At 39.8% G+C, this 26,473-nt stretch overlaps 1 protein-coding gene and 1 long non-coding RNA gene across 2 annotated transcripts in view; one reads left to right on the forward strand and one right to left on the reverse strand.

Moving 5' to 3' along the window:
• Positions 1-1,650: 1,650 nt before the first annotated feature.
• aqr (aquarius intron-binding spliceosomal factor) overlaps positions 1,651-26,473 on the reverse strand; it is a 51,951-nt gene continuing 27,128 nt past the window's right edge. Inside the window, exons 25-33 of the mRNA XM_046062028.1 lie at positions 25,965-26,074; positions 22,974-23,109; positions 20,872-21,081; positions 17,800-17,937; positions 17,619-17,690; positions 14,259-14,446; positions 13,965-14,136; positions 10,201-10,371; positions 1,651-2,810 (exon numbers count right to left, since the gene is read on the reverse strand). Of these exons, the coding sequence (XP_045917984.1) occupies positions 2,721-2,810; positions 10,201-10,371; positions 13,965-14,136; positions 14,259-14,446; positions 17,619-17,690; positions 17,800-17,937; positions 20,872-21,081; positions 22,974-23,109; positions 25,965-26,074 (1,287 nt within the window). The 3' untranslated portion in view covers positions 1,651-2,720. The remainder of the gene's footprint in view (positions 2,811-10,200; positions 10,372-13,964; positions 14,137-14,258; positions 14,447-17,618; positions 17,691-17,799; positions 17,938-20,871; positions 21,082-22,973; positions 23,110-25,964; positions 26,075-26,473) is intronic.
• On the forward strand, positions 5,407-26,285 carry LOC123978660. The gene is made up of 4 exons (XR_006827026.1): positions 5,407-5,465; positions 10,283-10,394; positions 17,884-17,961; positions 25,923-26,285. It is a non-coding gene; the product is annotated as an uncharacterized LOC123978660 (long non-coding RNA).

The following is a 26,473-nucleotide window of genomic DNA, read 5'->3' on the forward strand; positions in this document are numbered from 1 at the left end:
GAAGAGGGGCAAAAACTGAAGTAAAGGGATCAAAGACAAAGGATCATGTCAAGATTGTCAAGGAAGGGAGACGGCAGTGTAGGAAGAGAGAGGTTTAGTGAAGGATAAGCAGCAACAAATGAAAGAGACAACTATAGAAGCTAAGAGAGAAATAAAAGAATGAAAGGCAAAGGGTAGTGATAAACAAGGCAGACAAAGAGAGCGAGAGGTGGGAAAGTACAAGAGAGGGCAGATAGGTTGCTTTTTCTTGCCATCCAGTAGAATTAAGAGATTAGAGACAGAGGAGTCATTTCCCAGAGAATGGAGGAAACCTGTTTGGCTTGCTGGAGTAGTCAAAGTGGTTGTTTACCAGCCCTATTTTAGAGGAATACCACTGAAGGTCTGTCTGCCCAAGTTAAACAGCAAAAAAACATGCTAAACACTGCATTTGAACCCACAGTAAGCCCAAATTTAAGATACAATGTGTACTTAAAAAAAAATTGTTCTCATAATACAGATCCACATATTGTACTCTGTTATAATCACAGTTGTAAACATTACACATGGTGGAAGAGAGGCAAAAATGTGCTCTTTCACAAAGTGAACCAAGAGAAAAGAGGGAGGACCCTTCAACATATTTTAGTATGTAATAAATCTTAGTATTGTGTGTTTTAGGTGTTTGGATGGGCATCTTAACGGAGCTGTGCAAAATCAGACCATTTAGATATCTGGCCTATAAATCTGAGACGAAAGAATCTTGGCTTATAGAAATCTACAGAGCACAGTAGAAGGATGAGCATATGGCGGAAGAAGCAGCTCTGGTGATACTGTAAACAGTCTTTGATTTCATGTACAAGAATTTGGCACACGCTAATGTTTGTATGTATGCACTTACCAACACACATATACATGTTGAAATGCAGCCAAAAATGTGGAATATGCCCACCTGAGCACTTCATGAGATTTAGAGGATTAATCCACATGATGAGTTCTATGAATATGTAGAAGGGGGAAAAAAGGCTGTCCAGGGTCTATGAGTGTGTTAATGCAGCCGGTTTATGTAAAATGACCAAAATTTCAAGCATGTACAAAACTTGAAAGCACAACATTTCCACAAAGATAAACTACAATCAATGAGCACAGAGCTCAAGAAGAGAAGAACCAATCATGAAGCATCATTGCCTGTGGACATGGCACTACTAAGAGATGCCCACCTGGGCTGTGCTGTGACATGGCAGGGCAAAGTGGACAAATGCCGTTTGTGTGTGTGTGTTCCCACATGTGTGTGTACATGTCAGAGTGCGTCTGGATCTCCGCTTCTCTGTCAAAAAGTGTGCTCTTGCATGTGACCGTGCCTGTGTGTATCAGCAGGAATACTTCTCCTGTCAAAGCAAGGGTCAGCTCGTCATATGGTCAGCTGCGTCCCCTGTGGTTGTCACGGCAGCAGATAGCCATGAGGAGAGATGTAGGGAGAGGGACAGTGCAGGAGGAGGAGGAATTTGAGGTAGGACTCAGTGGTACACCACAGTGATGCCATTATGGGAAAACCAAAATGGACAGCACAAGAATTTTTTAAGAACCGCTGCCTTTTCAACCACGCAGCCTACCATTCAGAAGTGTCAGGGACACTATAATATGAATGAATATTAAGTCAAAGCAAAACTATGAAAATAGGATTAACAAAACATGTTCTGTTATTTTAATTGCTCAGTTATTATACACATCAACCTCTGTTTACAGATCTTGGGAAGTACTACTGCATATGTGAAAAAAGTTTTAAATCGTGGTTGGCTACTGAGGAAGAATAGAAACTCTAGTGCTATTGTATTCCCCTTCAATGGATAACTGGAGTTGTAGCACAGAGACAGCCTTTGACAACCTCCCCACTTGTGTTGGTGCGGGTTGGCATTCGGAGGCAGTATGCAGTATCCAGCGTAAGACAAAATCAAAGGAATGATACAGAGAGTAGATTGACTACCACTTTCTGTGGTCACCTGCACTTCTCATTCCAGTTACATCAATTCATTGCTTTACCTGTGAGATAAAAAATGACCATGCTCAATGGTGGGGGGTATTTAGTTACAAATGGAATGACTTTTTCATTTTGGGGTTCCAATTTGCAGACTGACCAATGTGAGGCTGGTGAATGCACTTGCAGTACAGCTCCTAGCGGTGCAATTCCAACAGTAGCTACTGCACATCACAGCCAGAGGTGGCAAGATTAAGTGCTATGGAAGAGTTAAGCCTCAAATGTCTGGTATTAACACACGCACCGTATATTAAGTGTGGAGAGCTCATCGGGATCTCATGGCAGCTGAAGAGTGAAACACCATTACACTACAAATCAATTCGGTGAAACGAGGAAGGAGACGGGAGTGAGGAGAAGAGGGAGCTGTGAGATAAGGAGATGGAGCTGAAGACTAAGAGAGGCCAGCAAGTGTAGTTGGGCAGACAGCAATGGGACATGGAATGAAAAGGCATAAAACCTACCACTGCAGTTTGGTTATTGTATTTTTTTCCTTTAGCAAACGTCTGTCAGTAGTTACACATGACAAAAGGAGAAAGCCTCCTGAGAGCAGCTGGCTCAAGAGAGTTAAGTGCCTACATTTTTGCTGTGTTGTATCCCTGGAGGATGTGTATCTATGGTGTACATCACAAGTATTTTTGTAGAAGAATAGCTGCTGAAGCTGTCAATTTAGGGTCAGGGTCACGTTTTTCTGCTTGGCATGCATTGTAAGAAATTACCTCAAGTGTCCCACGGCTTTGGTGCGGACCAGTGAGAGGATGATGTAGTCATTCTGCTGACCCTGGAACCTGTCCACTGTTGTCACCTGCGCAGACACACAAACATATTCATTATTTGAACAAAACACACACAAATACACATAAATATCAAAGACATGCTAACTAAGCTATGGCAGCTCATTTATTTAGCAAAGTATATGAGTAAGTGCATTTGAGGTAGGTGGAGGGATTTAGCTGAAATGTTTAGAAACATGAGCGTGACTGCTCTCCTTCTTAAATTCTTTTTTATTTATTTTTGAGGCGGATATGAATGATGGCGGCTGTGTTCTTGTTATTGCTGCTATCACTCTGGGCCACATGGGCAGCCAGCGGGGCTAATACGGCTTAGAGGGCATTTGCCGCAACTAGCCTCTTACCTGGGCCCCTGAGACTCAGGGCCAAGGTACTGAGGGCCACGCTGCTTGACTGGATCAGAGATTATTTCACGGAGACGGAGAATGAGGAGAAGTGGCTCTCTGTGGGATTTTTTTTTCAAAGCAAAAGGAAACTCGTGTCAGCCAAGTTGCTTTTAAACCTTGATAATCCTGTCTTGCTGAGAAGTGTACTTATTCCTGTTCATGAAGAATAGAGTTGTTCCTTACATAATAAAGACAAACATGCTGCACTTTGAAATTGATACAAAGTGAGAAAATTGTTTTAATTTTCTGCGGTAAAGTCCCATTCATTTTTCCTCACCGACAATTACGGTTAGGTATCAAGAGTCTACCGAATTTCCGCAGAACCGTGGATTTGTTAAGACACGTACATTTCAATTCTGCTAATCGGTTCCTAACTTTTTGCATATGTCAGTCATGCTCCTGATTGAACTACAATGAGTAAAAAAAGATGTTGACAAAGCAAAATGCACCACAGACAGTAAGGATATTTCATGCAGGGGAGAAAGCACATTAAAGAGGTGGTATTATGCTTTTTGGCTTTTCCCCTCGCCTTTATTGAGTTATATATCTTTTTTGTGCATGTAACAGGTTTGCAAAGAGAAAAAGCCCAAAGTCCAGCCCAAAGGGAGTTCCCATCTCCCACAGAAAGCACTGCTCTGAACTGCCCGAAAACAGTTCGTTTGTAGTCCAGCCCTTCACTTCCTTTACTTGTGACTAGGGGTGTACATATCGATTATTTTTCAAGTCGATTAATCTAACAATTATTTTTTCAATTAGTCGATTAATCTAATGACTAATTTTGTTTATTCTAAAGAAAAGTTGCCTATTACTCGATTAACATACCAATTTATCCAAAATAAATATCAAAAACATGTCTAATCAATAAATCTATATTTTATTCAATCATCCTGATGAAGCACATTAGAATGATGACAATAGCAGCATATCTTAAAATGAATCAAATTTCCACGTCACTGATGTGTTGTGATAATAACAATCACAGACATTAATAAGGCTACTATACTTAAAACTTTAAATGTTTCTGACATGGATTCATTTCAATATTAAGTAATGCAGTATAATAATAAAACGTATTTCTGCATCAGTCAACACCTGAAAGGACTCAAAGACTGTAGACAGTCACAGATTGTCTGTAATTAGATTCAGCTGTTCTCTCGCTCATACGTGGCCGTTAAATAAACAGAAAATATGAAACAGCGGATCGTTACAAGACTCGCGGTGTAACGTTACATTACCATGACAGCAGCGGGGCAGAAATTACTTTTAACATGAAGGCAATGAAGAAATACTACGTGTCCGCGTGCTGATAATGTGCCGTGCTTGTGTGGCAACAGAAAGTAAACACGATTTGCGGTGCTGCAGTCTACACAAAGTGCTGCGGGATACTTTTGTTTCACGTGTTCGTGCTGCTTCACGTACTCGTGGACAGAAGTTGTGCTGCAGTGAAGCTGTTTCCACTTCACAGAACTCACGGAGCAGCACGTTGTTGAGTGTCTGTCTGAAATACTCCAAACTTTAGACGGTCAAAGGCGCGGTCTTATAGCTGGAGCTTGTCCGGGATAATCCCACACCGGATGCAGCGACGCGTCGACGCGTATTTACGTAATCGATTACGTCAACGAATCGCCCCAGTCCTACTTGTGACGTCACAATGAAAACGCGTCATAAAGCTTGCCAAGCAGCTAGCGGGGTCAGGCACGCCCTCAAACCAAGCTAGTCTGAGCGGAGGCCCTTTGGCTCGACTCGCCTTTGTTTGGTTTTCCATTGTAGAAATGTTGTACCTGTACCTGCTTCCAGGTACTTTTTTTCGTATCACCTCACTTCCCTCAAGGTTCCAAGCGAGCTGAGGGATACTAAAATGTAACGTGAAAACACGACAGACTGCTGATTGGTCAGAGAGAATCATCACTATTCACAGCATCATCATAGAGGAAGAGGAAAACACAGCTGGAAGGTTTTCATACCGCTTATCTGTCTTTACATTCTGAGTAATGTTGAAACGTTTTAACTTAAAAAAGAAAAAGCTGTGTGGATCGCTGGTGTGTGTCGCATTGAACATTACGTCGTGGCGTCGCTATGACGACATGCTAAGTACTATCTCTGGGTACTGTCTGCAATGGAAAACGGAGCAGGGCCGACAAGAGTCGAGTCTATCGATTTATCGGTAGCATTTTTCGGCAAGGCAGCATAGATTGTCAGAACACGGCAACAGTTCAACGTTTAGTCCTAAAAGAGGATACAACTGCGACTCTGTTTGGGCCTGGAAATTCACAATCACAAACTGTAAGTATGCTTTACTGGTTGTGAATTATATTTAAAATAAACACGGAAATGTAACTTCAGACCGTTCAAGTGCGGAATTGTTGTAAACGTCGGCTAACACAGCATAACAACTATAATGCTAATGTTACACCCGATGTGAAAGCTACTGAGCAAACTTTCAAATTGTTCGGCCAATTTTGATGTATTTCAATTGAGTTGAAATATGGTGATTTTTGTAGTGGTTTATGGGAAGATGTGGAACAATGATGTTGTGGACTTGAGTAACTTAGACCATCTGCTAGGTTACGGTCGCAGTCTGAAGCGGCTTTGATTTGGATCACACTACCTTGTTTCTTACGACCCACCCTTCTCTGCTTCTGATTGGCTAGTAGTCCTTACCTGGGAACTGCGCATGTGCAACTCCCAACAAAGATTTTGTACAAGTGCAGCTCAAGAGCAGAGCGTAAAACACATATGGTGAAAAGAGGAGCTGCAGCAATGTGCAGTATGAGGAAAAATATGGTGTTTTTTTTGAAAATTAAACCATGTAAACCTGTTCTGGTACAACCCCTAAATAAGATCTTGAACCTGAAAATGAGCATAATACCACCTCTTGACGAATATGACGAAGCATTTACTTGCGTCGTGAATCTGAAGTAATGTACCGTGTTCAATGTGTTGTGGTCTCCCACATACAATGACGTCCCAGATACAGAGTTTACATAAACAAAACAAGTGTAAGTCCCTATCTGCTACTGTACAAAAAATACCACAATGCAGCTATTTATATAGGCCATAAGTTGAGAAATCCATAGCCCAGCAGAAAGAGGTTGGCCTTTCCTCTACAGATCCGTTTTCTAGAGTGGATCAGTAGGACATCATCTACCACCGAGAACCCACACAGGCCCATGACTACAGCAACCAACCTATGAACCAGCCATGCTAAATAAATCATCATGCATGGTCGCGGTCATCCTCTATTAGCTAATGCAACTTTCAGTGGTCCTGCAACTCCCTCTGCCAAACCCCTCACAAACCCCTTTGGGGTAACAGTGAGTATGTGTGTGAACTTATAAAAGAGGGAGAGAAGGGGCTAATGATGTAGTAGACCAATATTTATTTACGTCTCCCTGTTGCTATGTAGAACAGGTGTAGCACCAGAGGCAAAATTATGTCTGTTCTACAATCGCATGAGGCGTCGCAGGCTGCATGTTCAAGTCAAATGTTTAAAGTCAAACAGCAGATTAAAGTTGGACTGAACCAGTGTAACTTGTTTAGCAGCGAAGGGGTGCTGAAGAGGAGGAGTTATTCTTAGCCCACAGACAGTGACAACAAAGACCAGATAGAGAACCTCCCCAAGGTGTAGCATTTTGCATGGTGTTTAGTTATTTATGAGAAGTCTTCGAGGGAGTGAATTACAGAGGTCATTATGGCACATGCATGTCTGTGGATACAAAGAATCACACAAACACATACAGATTATGTTGTCAGCAGCATCTTGCCCTCCTTCTCCTCATTGTCATCCGATGGCCAAGCGTGGATCTTGCCTCTTTTTTTTTTTTCTTACCCACTCTATCCATCCTGCTTTGTCTTATTCACTGCAATTAAGCCCTGGAATGTGCAGAAGTCAGGCTGCTGGATTATTCAATTTGTGTCTCAGGATGTCATATCAGTCTAAAAAAGGCATGCTGGGACATGGTAAGGAAGAGCTCCAGCTCTCAGAAAATGAAGGAGGAATGGAGAAAGTGTGTTGGTAGCCATGTGGAAGATTGTGGGAGAGGTAGAGACGTGCAGGGAGGGATGCAGTATGTTGACTCAAATAGGGCTGGTTGATATAACAATAATGATAATTATCGCAATATAATTGTCCTCAATAACAATTTAACAGTTGTTTAATAAATGTTTGCTTTAATTCACTTGAATCATGAACAAATTAGCATTAAAGTTTCTATTAAGAGGTTTATTTTGTTGAGGAAAAGGGACTGAAAAAAGATTTGACTTAATTTCGCTGATGAATATTTTTTGAGAAAAGATTTTTATCATAATTATTTTGAATGTTCTACCTCAGATTTGTCAAGTGATCCACTGTTTATTTATGGTCTGACCATAAAGAATAGTTTAAAACCACAATTAAGCATCTGGTTTCTTCAACTGTCACTCAAGAGCAAAAATCAGCTTTAAACTTGAAAGAAATAATGATTTTACATTTATCGTGATAATTATCGACATTGTATGATAGGAACTGTTTTATCATAACATTTTTGGCCATATCGCCCAGCCCTAGACTCCAAACTTAAACATTCACGCCACTCTCCCTTCATCTTGCAGATAAACCTTATGGTTTACAATCAGTGTTTGATTGGGGTGAGATGTAATGACTCTGAATTCAGTTTGCATTTGTGTGATAGAGATCTGGTTAGTGACTGGATGAATTATTACTATCCTATGGTTTAAAATTCTGCACCAACAGAACAAATGCACTTTGACTGGTACAAAATGGACATCCTCTCCTTCTCTAATCAAAGTCACTACAGTAAAGTGGGCTAGATGTTGACAGCTTTTGTTTTGGTTTCATATTGTCAGACACACTGTGGACCCCAATGCTCAGTGCCATGACCTTTCAGCTGCTTAGCCTTTTTACCACAAGAGCCCCTCTTTCTTTTTCATCTCTCTGCCTCTCTGGCTATCTTTCTTCTCAGCAAATCTAACAGCCTGTCACCCTAGTCAATTTATCACTGAGCATGCATACTGACTAAGGCCATGAGCACAATGAATGACGCTTGATGATTTAACATTGCAGGACATTTTGCATGACCAAGCACAATTTCTAGCTAGCTGTCAGAGCATATACTTAACATATACTTGAAGACAAAGCAACAAGGTAGTGTTGCACAGCACAAAATACAGACACAACAGGGCATCATTAAACTCTCCAACTCTGCATGCACTATGCACACAAAGACATGAGAGAGATTCACTTCCTGCCTGCTTGCTAAAAAATTAATTAACAGCAGCGCGCTGCAATTTCTGTTTGTGTCCTCGTGAGTTAAAGGATGTTATTTTCTATTTGTCTATCTTATTGTCAGCAAGTTTCACAAAAAGACCAAAACTAACGGTAAAATGGTCCAACTAACAAAGCCGGATGCAGCTTATTTATCAGTTCCATAGATACTCCATTTTGTCAAAAAACTATTAAAAACACAAAAGGTTAGCCACACTGTTGAACTGGGCAATCATTACAATGAACATTTGTACTATAGTGTATTTTGAATCCATTCCACATACATGTCCTGCTGCAGTAAATACTCAGTATGGCACTAAATGTATATTGAAATTAGTCTAACAAATGCAAAATTAACTATTTGAGTAACAGTTGATAAAATAACTAGTGTCTAGGTGTTTCAGAAAATGATTTCACCTTTTAAAAAAAAATCTGTTTTTAAAGATTTACATCTGAAGACAGGATGTTGAAGCAGAAAATACAAAGAGATAGAATAAACGACACTTGGACTGCTGCTATGGCATTTTCACTCCATTCTTGCAGCTTTCTCTGGCATGCCTAAATAGTCTGACTTTGTAAATGTGTGAAAGGCCTAAAGAACAGAGACCAAGGAAAGGTGAGAGTAACGTGGGTAGGGAAAAATAATGGAGAGAGGGGAAAGCATAACCTGAGGCTAGCTGGTAAAAGCATTTAGCAGTACAAACAGAAAACGGATGGGAAACTGTGCCAACGGGCTGCTGACTTAACACAGTGTAAAGGAAGGAAAGAGAGACAAGAGGACTTGGGAAATACTGTGGGCTGCACAAAGACAATCCAACAGTATCCTTCAGGGATGAACACAGCGATGAGTTTACACCCACTCTCAAAGTGTGCACATTTAAATCCTTTCCTCCAACACACACACACATACACACACACACGTCAGATTTACAGAGGTATGCAGTTGGCTGGTATGTAAACTGTTGGAGACAGAGGGCACAAAGTGTTCTACTCTGTCTGGGTCTTATGACCTGCAGCAGTTTTGATGGTCTCATGATTTGATGGAGCAGGACAATGGCCAGGTTGGGAAAAAAACAAACAAACAAAAAAACTCATTTGCTTTGCCTACAACAGTGAAACGTGAATGAAGAACCTCCTTGAGTTGCTCAATAATTTTAACTCTGCAAGAACCACAAATATCCACTAAATTCAAAGAGATACAGTAAGTCTCGCTGCGATGATAAGGACAGTTGGGAAAACTTGTAGTTAAAATGTACAAACCTACTTAAACTGCACAGGGAGAGAGAAAGAGAGAACGCTTGTTTGTGGTAATTGGAGGCAGAAACAGCAAAGGCCTTGTGAGAATTCAGACAGAAGATAGGAAGGCTGGTGCATTGACTGCAGCAGACATTTGTGTGTGAACGCTGTGCTTATAATGTACAGTAATACAGATTTATTGTGTGATTATGGGTTTTTGTGTCATCAGTGTGCTGAGGGAAAATTTGTGTGATACTACATTAACATACCATTTAGAATACTGAACATTGTATTATCTACAATCAAACATCCTGTTACAAGATGATGCATTAGCACATTTTAGCTTGCAGACTCACAACCACACTTCCTTTTTATAAGAGTTTTCTCCGATCTAATTTACTTTTCATTAGGAGACAATTCTCCTTATAAAATACTTGCTTTACAATAATAAATAACTTTATAAAAACATAATAATTAGATGCAACTGTGTGGCCTGTTCAATGTGGTCAGTGTCTTTACCTTGTTAGGCTGACTAAAGAAGGGGTTGCCAGCACACCGTTGGTTGATGACATCTCTGATCAGGTGTTTTTGTCCATTGTAGGTGGTGAGGATGCTGATGCGGTCAGCAGGATAGCCCAACAGACGCATGTACATGTATAAGGCCACAGAATACTCCGCCTCCGCCAGGTTCTTCACAGGAAGAGAGAAAAATGGTATTGTTACAACATCATACACAAGTAATGAGAGAAGGAAAAAAAACCTGATGATTGGAAAACTGACCTCAAAAAACCTATTGTCTATCAATACATTAATTTTGTAGTGAATCAAAAGCACTAAGCTCTCTCTTCCTATCAGCACACCCAGGGCTGCCGGCTGTGTTTGACACCTTGCTGTTCTCGTTCTCTTATACTTTAACATCTTGCTCTAGCCCTTTCTCGCCTGTCAAGTGTTTAACTTTTCAGCCAGATAAAACCTCACTCATTCCCGCATGAGTAGCCATCTGATTTGGGCTGGAATTAATTGCCTCAGACAGAGCTCAACACCACCACTAGCCAGGCTGGGACAAAATGTCCCAATCCAGGATCCCCAACACATAAGGGTGAATGGCATATTTCTACTGTGGCTTTGATATTCATTAAGTTTGGAATAGCTGATTTCGTTTTTTTAGAAGTGTTACAAAAAGCTGCATCATCAAATGTTTCATTACTCAGTCTGATTGCAGAATGTTATCATAATATGCTACAAATATCATTTACATTTTAACTAGGAAAGGAAAGATTTTTGGAAGATTGTTGTTTCCAGATTCTATACAAAGTTGATTGTTACAGAAGCACTCAGACCTAAAAAAAATAAATAAAACTTCAAAACACACACACACACACACACAGAAAAAAACCCCACTGTCCTAAACAGGTAAACACCCATTTGCTATAATTGTTGAGCTTGTGACTCAACAATTACAGCAAAGCTTGTAAATGTAAAGGCCAACGTCGCATGTATCCTTCAACCACTTTACAAATCCACCGCATTCTCCAGCATGTGCATCCTGGTTCCATGGCTACACTCTGCCATTCAAATGTGACAAAAAAAATAAAGGAAAGAAAATAGCCAACACTATGCATTATTCATATTCAGTTTCAATTAAGCCTGGACTGCAGCCTCACATCTTTGATGATAATTTATGCAGCTTCATCAACAGTTCCTGATCCAGCTGCACTGAAGTCAACACATCAAAAACTCTGACAGCCTTTGTTGTTGTACTTCCCTTATTACCTGTCTCCAAACAGCACAAATTCATAACTTTAATGACCACACTGTGTTTTTACTGATACAAATGTTACATTTATGTTGGGCAGTGAATATTCGGAATGGGCTAGCGTCAGAGAGAATATTCTACAAAATGTTGAAAATCACATCATCTACATGATTGATCTGCCCATTACAGGCTGATTTTGAAAGGCATAAGTAGCACTCTGTGGCCCCGCTGTATTTATTCTGGCCGTTCCCCTTATTGATATGTCCTGTCCCGACAATGTTTCACAAGGAACTAGAGTACATCATATTAAGAAATTAAAAGACCCCACAGCCCTAATTTCAGTTGTTCTTATGAATACGTCAAAAATACTAATGAGGTAGCGTTACAGTTTGGCTGCAGAGAAAAAAAGATCACGAGAACCATAAACATATTCAAGAGGAAGACACACAGTAATATCTAAGTAGACATGTGGTTGCCATTTCCAGCTTTGCCTACCCCATATATATATTTAACATAAATGTGATGTAATGCCCTAACACCCCAGAGAACCTGTTAACCATAACAAAGTCAGACATAACCACATTGGAGTTTGAGTCAATGGCCTTGGGCTACATGAGGACTGGAGAGGATAGAGGAATGAAACAAGGACAGAAACATGACAGAAGTTGAGAGGTGCTCACACATTGTGGTGTAGACACAAATACATAAGAGGTAGTGATATAAGGTATAAATCTAGACCCTCTGTAAGTGAAGTCCACAATGCTTTTTGCACTTATGTAATTTAAATGTAGCTTGTGAAGCAGAAAAGCCAAGACTTAACAAGCCTAGTGGCTGAGAAAAGCCATTTTCTAACAACAGAAGATGTGGATTTAGATAAGCATCTTACCCTTTATGGGCCATTTGACAACTTGGAAAGTACTATCAACGGGCTGAGACTCAATATGGAAAGTGCTTTAACAAATGAGGCGAAGAAGCAGGGTCAGACCTTTAGACTGAGTATCTGAGAGCATGCACATGTGTTTGAGTGTATAAAGGGTGTACAGTTCCTGTGTAAGTGCAAATCGGGGATGTGGTAGTGTTTGTTCAGCTGTGACAGGCATTCAGCATGCCCTGGATACAATTTCTTCTTCAGTGTCCAATTTACCCCTTCTGGTTCCTAGGAAAATGCATGCATGTGTGTGCGCACGTCAGGAATAGTGAGTGATACTGGCAATTCCCTTGAGGAGCCTGAAAATGGCAATAAGTAAATGAAGTTGAGGTTCATGTGACCTGGTGCCTCGAGAAGCGCACATGGTCTGGATTTAGGAACAATAGGAAGCTTCAAGGACATGAGCATGCACGGTCTTGAATGCTGCAGTAACATTCATGAAGCGGTGACACATGTTCACTGGTCACTGGCAGTTGATGTATTTACTAATTAGTACCTATTGTAATCATCAGACAAACTGACTTTTAAAATCAATTGCCGTTCATTTTTTAGCAACTACATGCTCTGTTATTCCTGGCAATTGTTGTCTTTATTGTCAAATGTTTCTCATATCTCTATAAGAATTCTGGTAATTGCTTCCCTCCTTTATTAAAAATAACACTTTTTTCAGAAACACTAAATAATCCAGCTAACTGGTTCCACTTAACCTTTTCTCAAACATTTCAGTACTTAAAATGTTGCTATCATACTAGATAGTTTTGCTGTTATCTCTGACAGGGACATTTGTGCTTCTGTGCTGGTGTGGTAGCAAAGTCAACTATTTTTTTTTTCACACCTTTATCAACCCCACCCACACACAGTCTTGAGTGTCTCAGCAATGTCATGATAAAACACAATCTGGGTCCTGGTGTGAAGGAAAACCACACTGGTCTGTGCTGGGCAGCCAGTGTTAGCTGCAGACTAAGCAGGCTTATGAATAGATCATATGGACTGGTAGCAAAACCATTAAAGTTTAAACATGAATGAGGTTCTTTACAACAACCAATTCAAAGGAAATGGAGGCTAGGGAGGAATATGGTTGTCTGCTCCGGTGGAATTAAGTGTGCTTGAGTGTGTATCTGTGTAAAGGAGTGTATAAATTGTGCTTGGAAGCTGCCACACATTGTGCAACATAAACTATTTCTGCTGTTCCACCATTGTGTATGTACCTGTGCTACAGATATACTAAATACTGGTGTTACATACTGGGTGTTCACAGTTTCTCATTTCTCCAAATGAAAGTAATGGATATGGGTCTGTGTGTGTTCATGCTGTAGGCAGCAAGGTATTTACAGCTGAAAACATGTCTTTCTTTAGTATTCAGTTCCAGTTTTGTTTTAACTGATTTTCTCAATACATTAACAGTTTTTATTTTCTGGAAATTACTAATTTCAGTTGGTTTTTTAGTCGATTCTTATTGTCGTGTTGTGACAACTTGTTGTGAAAGACAGATTTAATGTGTAATATATAAGAGGTTGGCGCGCACACAGAGGGTCATTTGTACAAATAACAGTTGTGCTATGCGTATATTTGTATACTGCGGTGTGTACTACTACTGACCTGGTAGAAGTAAGGGTTGGGCTCAGATTCTCCCACCCCATTGAAGTCCTCTACGTTAATAAGCTGGAAGTCAAAGGTCAGGCCAGGGTTGGGCACCTGGAACTCAGGCAGTTGCTGGACATGAGGCAGGTTCCCCAGGTGTTTGTAACGCCAGTTGTACAAGTTACACAGACTGTAAGACAGAAAGATACAAACACATACTGTTGTTATGTCCTTTCTGTGAGGAAACAGTACAAAACTCTACGACACTGCATCCTTTGTGAAATTAGCTTATGTTCTGCCAGGGTTACCCACCTTGCACGTGCACGGCCCTGTGCATCCAGATCTATGGTCGGCACTCCCAGGCGTACAAATCGGGTGAAGAGAGACTGCTCCATGTTGGAGTACTTCTGAAAGGCCATGTTCTTGATAACTGGAGGCAACTGGTGGTGGTCTCCAATCATGATCCAACGCTTCAGCCTGCTGTAGCCATCCTCGGGGTTCTGTAGCAAGGGTAGGACAGAAAAAAATAAGTGACACCTGTTACAGCGAAACCTTAAATGAAATATAGGGGTCTGTACTAGAACCATATTATTATTATTATTATTCATATTTTTAACATCTTTTCTATTTTTCCACAATATAGATCGAACAATTAATTAGGTTTACGTTTGGTCTATAAAGGTAGCTGCATTAATTAAAATTTAACATGTTGAGTCTAACCTATGTCCACATATGTAATGCCAGTGTAGTGCACTGAGATAACTCCATGTTGTCCAACATTATTCAATTTTTTTTTGTCTAATGACATGACAATATTATATAGTATACGTTAAATCAGATCTTCAGCAGAGAAGCACATTTAAGACCAAAAGGGCCGTGAACCATTTAGGGCCAGTACAGGTTTTTGCTCATGTCTATGTCATGCTGCCAGACTTTGTTAATTAGAATGAATGAATGAATGAAGCTATATTATTGTGTCATGCGTATAATTGCGCCCAGCCCGCATGGACTTACAAGACACCAACAATAATATACAGGAAAAAGAGATATATACAAGATAGCCAGGTCCAGAGTACATCATATACAGTGCTAACTAAATAGAAACAAGGATTGGAAGCCGAATAATAATAAATAGTACATATGTATTCAGATATATGCATGTATACACATACACAGATGCATTCACATTTACTCAGATAACCACCCACATATACCCATAACCCTACACAGAACAAAATTAAATCTAGTTAAACAAACTAGCTTGCCTTGTTTTCCAAGTCTTTGAGACAAAGTGAGCAAACTTAAATACATCATAGTTAAATAAGCATACTCATTTTTGATCGTCAGCATAACAAAATATTTCAGAGATTTGCCGTGTAACATCCAGAAACAAAGATTCTCCTAGATCATCATAATGTGTACAATACAAGAGGAAATGAGATTCACTTTCCACTTCACCAAGGTCACATAGCTCACACATCCTAAATACTCTTATTATACTCTGTTCTCTGCCATTCTGATTAGACGGTTCCACAATCGTATCATTTCACATTTTCTTTGTACAGCTCCTGGTACCCAGCCCATATCTCCCTGAATTGCTAGGATCAGAGCAAATTTATGAACCCCCAGAAAACATCATATGGCTCTATTCTGTATGGTATCTACCGTTATGGATTCTTTCAAGCCCCATACACCTGCAGCATAGTTTAATATAGGAGAAACACATGCATCATAAAGTCAACTCGCGCGCTCTACGCGGGGCCAGGGGGGGCGGCTTGCGCCGGGAGTCTTGGACCCCGCTTACAACTGCTTGCAGTTCTAGTTGTACTTGTTTCTGTTCCTTTCTTTCTAAAATGCATGTGTTTTGTTTTTATTTATAGCTAATCGCCACTTGAAACACCACAAATTAAACATTTTACATTTTCTGTAATTCAGACTCAGACAGTAAGATTATATCATCCGCATATAATAGAATTCCCAATTTAGTACCATCAAGTAATACACCTAAATTAGCATCCTTAATTTGTAGAGCTAAGTCATTCTCAAATAAAGCAAAAAGGGTTGGAGAGAGTATATCACCTTGTTTTACTCCAAATGGTGAATCAAACCAATCAGTAAATAAACTGTTTATCTCAACACTAGCAACTGTACTACTATACATGGCTTGTATTGTTTTATAGAATTTTCCATCCATTCCTGCTTCAATTAGTTTAAAAGCAAGCAGCTCTCTATTAATCCAGTAAAAGGCTTTTTGAAAGTCAATAAAACATGAAAAGGTGGATTTACTTTCAGCAATTCTAGCTCTAATAATAGGTGATACAGAATATATATGATCGATGTATGCTTGTTTCCTTCTGAATCCATTCTGCTCATCAACAAGATACTGACCCATTTCTAAGTACTGTGTAATCCTATTATTCAGTATATTGGAATACAATTTATAGGCTGTACTAAGAAGACTAATGCCCCCATAATTAAGGGGTATTCTGGGATCATTTTTTGATGACTTTGGAACTGGTTTAATAATGGATTTACGCCATGTTGACGGGATTATACCATGGTCAAAGCATGTTTTAAAAAGATAAAATAGGATCTCTAAGAGCTGTGGAGATTTTAAAGCTTCATTTGGGATCCCCTCTATACCAGATGCTTTCTTCAATTTTGCATTATCAATGGCCCTTATAACCTCTGCCATAGTAATTTCATGATTCAAAAATATATTTGGACAATAATCTGGTGTATCCATAATCATCTCAGACTTACATTTCTTAACAGGAATGTTATTTAAATGTGCATCATCAAAACCTGGCGGAATATAATTTCCTGAGAATAAATCTGAGAAATCTTTGCCCCATATTCCAATCACTTCCAATCATTTCTTTGTTGTTTTCCATGTCACCATTCTCTAATATAATTTCTATTGGATTTTTTTTCAGTTTCTTAGGACCCAATTTGTTTATTTCTTTCCAAAATTGTTGTGGGTTGTTACTTTTTAAATCAATCCAACTGTAATGCTTGTCCTCTCCTAAATTGCCTTTTATGGAACCGTATCCTCTTATCAAAAATAATCAGAGTTTGTGTATATTTATCTTTAAGTTGCCTTCTGGTCAATGGATTTTTACATTTTAAAAATTCCCTTTCTGCATGTGGTTTATTTGGAGCTTGGCCTCAGACAAATCTGATATACCAACCATTGCAAGTCAAGAGCGGATTTAATCACTGAAATCACTGATAAGGGTTGAATGGCTGGATAATGAAAGGGAAGAGGAGGATATATATATATCTCACGTCATCAAAAAAAGAAAACTACAAAGGAAATGCAGTCACAAAATTACTTTCAGAGTAAATAAATGTATTCAAATGTAACAGTACTAAACAGATTAGATCAATTGTTACATACAAACATGTTGGTGTAAGTTTGTGGATGCGGGAACACACACACATCTGCACTGTTTTTTTTTTTTTTCCATTAACAAACAAATAGGAGGTAGCGTTACATGGACTTTGGAAAATTAAGACCTGTTTAAAATTATTTAAGACCTAGAACACAATACGTCAGCGAAATTGAAGATTTTTTTCCTACTTTTTAACACACCGCGGAAATCCTGTAGTTTGCACTACAGCTTGCACATCATAAGTTAAAGTCTTAAGAGTTAATAAGAACAGGGTTACCTGTAACAAGAGGGGAATGAAGGTCTCGATCTCCAGAATCTGAGCAGCTTCTTCCATCAGTATGTTGTCATACTAATAAAAGAGAATCAGCAGTTTAGACTTAGAAAATTAATTAAAGTAACTGCAGAGAACACAAGCGTAACCAGGTTGTTATCTTTATAACAACCCGAGAAGAGTCCACCTTAAATCCCAGCTCCACCAGGTCATGGCGTTTCAGCGCAGCATGTGTACAGGTCATGGCAATGATTTTGGCTTCCTTCACTAGCAGGTACTTGGAGCGGTCCAGTCCACTCCTCAGAAGCTCAAAGGCCCTAAACTCCTTCCAGGGAAAGCAAGAGAAAAGGTAAGGGTCAGGAGAAATGTTTTGAACATGAACAGATACGGGAAAAAACTACTTGTATAATCTAGAAAAAATTAAGTAATCTTGATTTAAAGAATTTGGCAATCTTGAATTAAATAAAAATGTAATCATCTATTTGTGAATAAAGTTGCGTTTTGCTTTCATGTTTTATATAGTGGGGTTTTAAGGGTAAACTTAAATAGCATACTGACAAGATGATGGATGATTACTTTCAAAGATGATGGATAAGATGATTATCTAGGGTGAAATAATCATACCTCTACAACCAATATATCTTTGTGTCTACCCCACATTACAAAAATGTAGGTGTAGGAGTACCCTAGCACTCTAATAGTTCCAACTGCCTCTACTTTTGATTCCCTGGAGATGCCCATCAACTCCCAACAACAAGACAGTCACAAAAGATAAAACAGAGATCTGCAACCTTTTAATTAAACATCTTATAAACATTATCCCTCTGCTTTCTATTTTCATAAGGAAACGATCTCCTCTTCCCCTCCATGATGCAGTGAAACAGAGGCAGCCAGCCACTGCGGAGAATATACTAGGTGCAGTTTCCTGTTCAATAACAGCAGCTTGAAGATCACTCTAGCACAGATTTTCTACATGAGTTATTCTGGAATAGACAAGTTAGGGCCAGTTTTTACACAAAATATAAATGACTTCACTTCAGAGCGCCGATATCATGGCACTATAAAAACCATGCTGTGGTGGAGGTGTCTGGGGGGCAGAGGGGGAATATGGGTAAACAGGCGTGCTATTTTCAGGTTGCCACACTAGCTGGGTAGGGGTAGGAAGGGCGAGAGGACGGGAGAAGTAGACTGGGACAGCACTGGGGTATAAATATTTGATGTGTTACTATTTTAGCATTAATATTAAACCAATCAAAATATGCAATATTTATGAACTCTATTTTTAGCCCCCATGGCTCCAGAGCGGTTCAAGGGTGAAATCAAGATGGTAAGGATTCAGACACTGAGAAGAGAAAGAAGAGAGGAAAAAACAAAAAAGAAGCAAACAGCAGTAAAAAATATGGTGGGACTGCAGAGGAGGAAATGGGAGATGTCTTTACAGGAGGAACCCAGGATGCACACTGTATCTGTCTGTTTAGCAATAAATTCTTAGCATATTCCTATGACAGCTTATTCCAAACTGCTTTTCCATTTGAAAAGACAGACAGATAAGCAAATTCAGCAGAATGTTGCTTTATCTACCCTGCACCACAGACAGCAATACCTCTTAATGTGTGTACAGATTTCACTGCAGCATGGGTGAGGCTGAGGGAGGAGGGAGAGGTACTGTGATGCAGTGATACAGAGGCCAGCCAGATAAATCAAGGTCACCACACGTGTTGGGATATTACCTCCAGCCAATAACTTCTTTATTGCTTTCCGGACACCTTCTTGGTGTTCCCATAAATCTGAAATGTTATTGTTATGCCTATAGAAATACTCGATGGGCTGAGTAAGAACGATAACACATTCAGTTGTGTGTTTGTAAGTGTGAAAGAGTGTGAAAAAGAGTGACAGAGTAAACAACAGGGTTTTTCCTGGCTCAGAATGGGCCTTTGGGGGGGTGACTTCACGCAACTGTAACAATGGCCAGTACGTGTACAGTAAAGGCATTGAGTTACCTTATGACTGAAATCTATGCATTTTCTTGTAATTTCTGACCATTTTATAAACAAAATAGGAGTAAAGGTATAAAAGTAAAGTATAAGGTTAGTATAATATATTTACAGGTTACACTTGATTTGGATAATTTGCCTACAGATAGTTTATTAGTTGAGATTCAGCTGTTTCACAAATAAAACCTTTCTCTGATATTAGCCTACACCACTGTGGTTAAGGTTTGATTAGTGCTAATGTTTGTGTATTCATTATAATTTCAGATAATAGTTTAGGTTACTATAGCTTACCATTAGTTTCCTAATATTAATTCCAGTTGGACAAAACAGCAGTTTCATTTTTGTGGGTTGTTTTCAGTCATTCAATTATTGCGCAAGTCAAATGCTCTACTTGGTGGCCAGTCTCTCAGTTGTTTATGCAAAGTAGCCTACTAACTCATCAATAATAATAAATGTGCATACAGAACAACGAGCTCAGCATTTCTAAGTTTGCTGTAGTGCCTCAACCACTCAGGTGAGCGTCACGTAGTGCCCAGAAAACCCGATCTGGAGAGGCCAAAGAAGACTACCGATGCTGGGATGCCAAAGAGTAAAAAGCTTTTTTCTTCAATTCTGATCATTTTGTCGCTGGTGATTTTCCTTTGGCACTCCCTAAAACCTCTTTGGGTGGCACCAGAAAATTCTCTACACAGGAAAAACCCTGAACAAGATAAGCAGTAGTAGCCTTCATCACTTTGTTACGCAGCTTATCTTTTCTAAAGGATCAGCAATAATATCTACAAATAAACAGTACTGTTAACTATCAACTGAAGACAGGAGATGACTAACTCAGAGAGATTCAAAAGTGTCAGAAGAGCTGCTTATAAGCACACACATCAACAAAGACACAGACAGTTTCTGACCAATCACTGTTAATCTACAACAACCTGTCACTGCGGTAGACAGGGGAAATTGTGTGCAAGGGAAATTGTGCAATACACAGCTGGCAAATAGTCTGTATGTATCATCGAATGCAGCTGACTTGGCCTATGTGTTAGTGTTTGAAAATAAGAGGAGGGCTGTATGTTTACCTCAGACCAGTTGGAGATACTGTGTGTGATGTGTGCTTCTACACTGAATTGAACTGTAATGACACATGCTATAAAGAAAACTCAAGTAACTTCTTTACATTACTGGGTGTTGCTCAGCAGTAAGGAACTAGAGTGTGTGTGTGTGTGTGTGTGTGTGTGTGTGTGTGTGTGAGAGAGAGAAAGAGACATTCTTACCTCCAGCTGGGTAAATATTTTCTTGATGTGGCGGTAGCAGCCCTCTGCGATGTCCATGTCCTCTTCATATGACCGGCCCTTGAACACAGGCTGCGGGGCATTGGAGAAGTACTTGTGGAAGGGAAAGTGTGCTGCCACATCTTGCACCTCCACTTTCTTGCCCTGTTTAGGCCTGACTTTACTCATGTACTCTTCCCAGCGAGATATCACCTGTAGTGAGGGAGAGAGGCTTGATTAAGCCACTATATAAAGAAAATATTTCTGGTATGGACAGTGCACGAGCCTGAGCTTAGTTGATGCCCGTCTAAGGTGAACCAAAATGCTGTATGAGCACACAGTGGGTGTTCTTCATGGCTCTACCCAGCCTAAATGGTGTAATTTCTCTATAATTATTTGACCAAAGCAACAAACCCATTACACACAAATGAACAAATGAGAACAGATAGCCTCATTCGTATACTGGTGCCCCCACAGGACACCTAATAAACCAGCTTCAACCAAACAGCAGGATAGCCTAGTTCTATAAATACTATACCCCTGTGAAAAACAACTTTAAGGATAACATTAATGAGTCTGCTAGAGGACCTAGCTTAATTGCGTGATAAGTATCTGTCTGTATGGACTATTAAGACCACCATCAAAACCTTGAGTATGTCTACATATCCATTTTTTTATCATTGCTCATTGACAGAGTTCTCATGCTAATGGTCACAGAATCACCATGCTTAGCAACAACTTCTTGACATTTACATCTTCAAATGTCACAGAACTACACAGTTGGCAAGTTTTCAGAGCTACATAAACCCAAGAACTCAGCTAAAATGAAGTGTGGGCTGAGAATCCTATCTCCATGCAATGTCAAATTAATATGGAGCCACAGTTGTACGTGTGTGTTAGAGAGACAACTGACAGAGCTCTGGCAAGGTGCAAACAAATGGCAGCATGTGAATCAGACATGAACTCTAACACTAGAGCTCGCGTAACAGCCGTGATATACAAGTGTGCTTTAGCCGTGACTCTCCAGACAACTATCTGCAACAGGATGTCGTTGGAGCTTTGGCCACCACTAAAAACTATGTTACTGGCATCTTACTGTTGTCAATGATACTTAAGTGTAATTTATACTTCTGCGTCGAAACGACGGCATAGCCTCTGCGTAGCCCCGTCGCCTACGCCTGACGTGCACCTCCTCAAAAATGTAACTACATGTCGAGGCGATGTGGACCGTAAGCACTGTGATTGGTCGGCTAGGTAGCCTCACAATTCCTCCGAGCCAATAGGAAGTGCCCCATGCTTAGAAGTAACTTTTACCAGCGGCCAAAACGGCGGCTGTAACACGGTGGATCAATATATTTGACCGTCACAACCCGAGCGAAATGTGAATCAGAATGTGATCCATTCAGTCGATAACCTTTGAAAAGCTGCACGTATATAATTTCCCCCCCATTCATGTTGGTGGAGGGCTAAACCGGAAGTTAGCCTGCTCGGCCAGCAAAACACAGTGGACGCTGTAGCGCTACCGCCAATTAGCGTTTGGGGGTGTAATTGCAGAATGACAGAGACACCGACGCACAAGTGGCGCAGGAGTATAAATCAAGCTTTAAGTGACAGTTGCATATTAACTTGAACCCCCAGTAACACTTAAGATGGCAGCTACACTCTGCACTGTTTTATGTAACAAATGTCTATAATGTCTATTTTAGAACCTGTCTAATGAAGCATGGGAGTGCAAGTAATTGTCTGCAGTGGCATTTCTCCTGTAGCCCGAGAGGACAGTGATAATTAGGTGACAGGAATAAACAGCAAGGGTTGATATTGTTTCTAGGTATTTGCAGTCTAGGCAAAACGAGCAGCGAGTCTGGGGAAGGGGAACTTTAATACTTTATGAATTTGACTGGCATGAATATGTCTGACGAACATGAAAGACAATTGAGAAATCCATTCCAATTATATCTGCAAAATATCGCCTGGATACCCGTTAATTTTTTCTCTGAAAATTAATATCTTAACACAAATTTCAAGGCTGTTTGGAGGCTTAATAGTATGACTGAGAGAAGTGGCTGCCATTGCAGAAACATATACACACCTATTTATAGTCTTACCTGGTAGAGGTAGAAGTGTCCAGCAGTCTCACAGGTGTAAGAAACATCTCCTGGGACATCCAAACTCTCCTGTAACCTCCCCACCTCTCTGAGGAGCTCCAGTCTTCTGGCTAGGACATAGTTTACCCTGCCATATCTGGAGACAGAAAGCACAGAATAGTTAGCCAACAATCTAAACAGTTAAGCTTTTTGTAAAGGGATAAACAGAATGTTAAAATCATCTCAAGCAGCTTTCTAGTATCACAAGTTAAGAATGATATGTATGCATATTGAATGTTTACATATGTAATGTATTATCTAATTTCTTTTATCTACATGCTGATGTGGCAACCCAGACAGAGACTTCAGACATAACAAAAAAGTGTCTAATAATTTTTCCTCTTATTGCGGATTCAGCCTATGATATGTATCCCAGGTATACAAAATGTCCATTAATGGATTGATAACATTCTTGATCTGATGGTTGTTCTTCTGATTGTGTGGAATTTTGGTTGTAATTACTGCTGTTGTGTTTGTGCCCTTTGCTAAGAGCAAGCAGGTGAAACAAAGCCCGGTCATCTGAGGACATACATTGTATACCAGATTAAGATATGTAAAATATACTGTAAATATGATCCAATGGAGTACAGAGGTTTAAAGAGGGCAATGGTCGTCCTTGACTGTACACAAGGTCGGTTAAAGTTCTATCATGCATCCTATGGTGCAGCTAAACAATACTGTTTAAAAGCAATTATCAGGTGGCAATGAGACACAGGATGCACAGTAAGACAGAGGTGGGAGGGGTCACAGGGTAAAACTAGAGGTGAACTATTTTCAGATCCTCAGTCAGCAGATGACTCAAAGACAATCACAGTGCTCTTCCTGTTTGGCCTTAATAAAATTAAAGAAAAATGGGGAGTGACCTTGCTTCACATGATGATAGACTTGTAAAGCACTTACCTACTGAGACAGAAAACCCACAATACACAGGTGTGGAAAACAGCATATATCAAGGATTGTATTTGTTTATTTTTTTGTAAAATCCAATACATATAAAACTTAAATACTTAAAACTTAAAACATTTGGAGGACCACAGCCTTCCATTTTGTCATCTTGTATACAGCGTTAATTAAAACTCTCTGGCTCTCTCCTCTCGCTGGTGTCAGTGGGGTGGAAGTGGGAGTGTGGAGCCTGCATGTTGTTATGAGGCAGGCGAGAACATATTAAATGCTGCTAGCTTAAGCTCTTTCTGTTATGGCTGTGATGCTGCATAATTTAAGAATGTAACAGACTGCTTCCGTGTGCAGACCTCAGTTCACATGCCACAGTCATATATTCATACTGAGCAGTAGTCATACAGAGTATAGCAAATGAGCGACATGCAACACCCCTCCCATCCTCCTCTGGAAGTGTTGCTAGGAGCTATAGGGTGCAATTTGCTCAGTGCCACAGATTGATATGGTGGTAATTAACAATGTAGGCTACAAGGAAACTTTAAATAGTAACAGCATAAAAACTTAATTAATATTCAATAAGGCTGAGCTATTTATATTCAGAAGCAGGCTAAAAAGCTTTTCTAGAATAAAAAATGGCTCTGGCTGATTCATCTAATAATGGTGTTAAATATAGCAGCATGTAGAGCAGTAAATGTTTTGGGCATCTTCAGATAATCGGTTTCTCACGTCTGTCATGAGTGCTTAAAGTGTGCTGCCCTCCAACTTCTCTTTTCCCCTCTTACTATGTCTCAGTAGTAAAGACTGAGTCACAATGCTTCAAGGCACTACACACACACACACACACACACACACACACACACACACACACAGTGAGTGAGAGAGAGAGCTGGGAACTACTAGGGCTACATTAACAGGACTGTAGTGGTTCTTGTCTGAGGCCAATTGTTCTGTGCTCTGCCACCAGTGCTATATGAACAAAAACAGCACTGTGTTGAATGAGTCCATTAGCAGACAATACAAAAGTGTAGACAAAGAAAGTTAATAAACAACTAGTGTGAAAACTATATGTTGTACTATATTAAATCAGTTAAGTAATGTCGCCCACCACAGAATTAAGAGGGCTCCTTCCTGATTTAATAAACATTCTCATGGTCTTAAAAAAACCTTAAATTAAATGTATTTATTCATGTAATTAATCATTTATTCATTTAATTATTCAGTCATATGTTATAAATGAATTATTCATTAAAATGACAAATGCATCCCTGAAATTGGAACATCACTATAGCTACTTCCAAACTTATATCAAAAGGTTCCAAACATTTTGTTTAACATTCAAATTATTTGAACATGAAATATTGTGGATTAACTTTACTACAGTTTGTTAACATAAACAAATTAATACATAAAAAATTGTTTAATGCAGGTATTTTTTTAAAATCAGCTATAACTGTACCTATAGTACAATATTTATGACCAAGACATAATAGCTTCTTAAAAGCCAGCCCTGGAAACATTTCTAAAATCACAAAGTTTTCAGGTATTCCATCCCTGGTCTAGCCATCTCTCTCTATACAGCTTGTTGCCATCGTCCTCTTCTTGGAAATTATTCCTAAAGTAGCTACTACAAATGGGTAAAAGGTCAGTTCTTGTTGTCCAGAGCAGTGATGAGAGGGTTAATCAGACGGGAATTGCCAGGGCTGCAGGGAGAGATCCCTTTCACTGGTGGAAAGGCCTGAGAGGCCAACAATGCCTAATGAAGATAAACCAGGTCCATGGCCTGGCATATGGGAGTATCAAGTAGCACTGTCACTCTGTTGGCTCACACTAATTATGTATGTGGGCAGCTGGACTGCTTTTGTGTATATATGTGTGTTGTCTGCTTTGATCAAACTGTAAGGGTTGCCTCTGCAGCGTATATACGCTATAAGTCTGTCACCATATGCTGAATGCACTTCCACACATGCATGCATGAATTCAAGTAGTCTCAACTGCGCATTTCCGTTTGTTTAGGTGTTGTGTGTGTTCTCTCCTCCTGTTTCCCACTGTCCTCACCTGCTGAAGTCCTTCTCAGTCTCCAACTCCTCTTCTCCGTGGCCCAGACGCAGGAGGTGGCGCTCATCAATGTCTAGAGCCATGATCTTTTCAAACAGCTGGTTCAGAGCCTGGTGTGGAATAAACCGTTGCAACAAGACATGGTCAGATGTGGAAATGCCTTTCTTTGATGTGTATATATTTTGTCATCTATCAACAGTACTTGTGCATATAAAACGGTTTTAACTTCCGGTCTCTTAATAATATCTATAATGTGCAATATGTTTGAGATATTTAGCATGCTATGAAGAAAGTGTCTATGTCTGTATAAGAATTAAAAATGAAAGTGGAAAATATTGCATGATAGTACGATTATTCATATTATATCCAGCTACGCTTCTTGTGGCCAATGTTCCTTTTGGCTAGTTTCCACTGGTGTAAAACAACAGCAGATTACTTTATGATTAAATACTGAGGGTGGAAGACCGGGGCACAAGGGAGCTGAGATTTAAATTTTTTCTCCATGGTTT

This window comes from Micropterus dolomieu, linkage group LG11, assembly GCF_021292245.1.
Source record: "Micropterus dolomieu isolate WLL.071019.BEF.003 ecotype Adirondacks linkage group LG11, ASM2129224v1, whole genome shotgun sequence".
NCBI lineage: Eukaryota > Metazoa > Chordata > Actinopteri > Centrarchiformes > Centrarchidae > Micropterus > Micropterus dolomieu.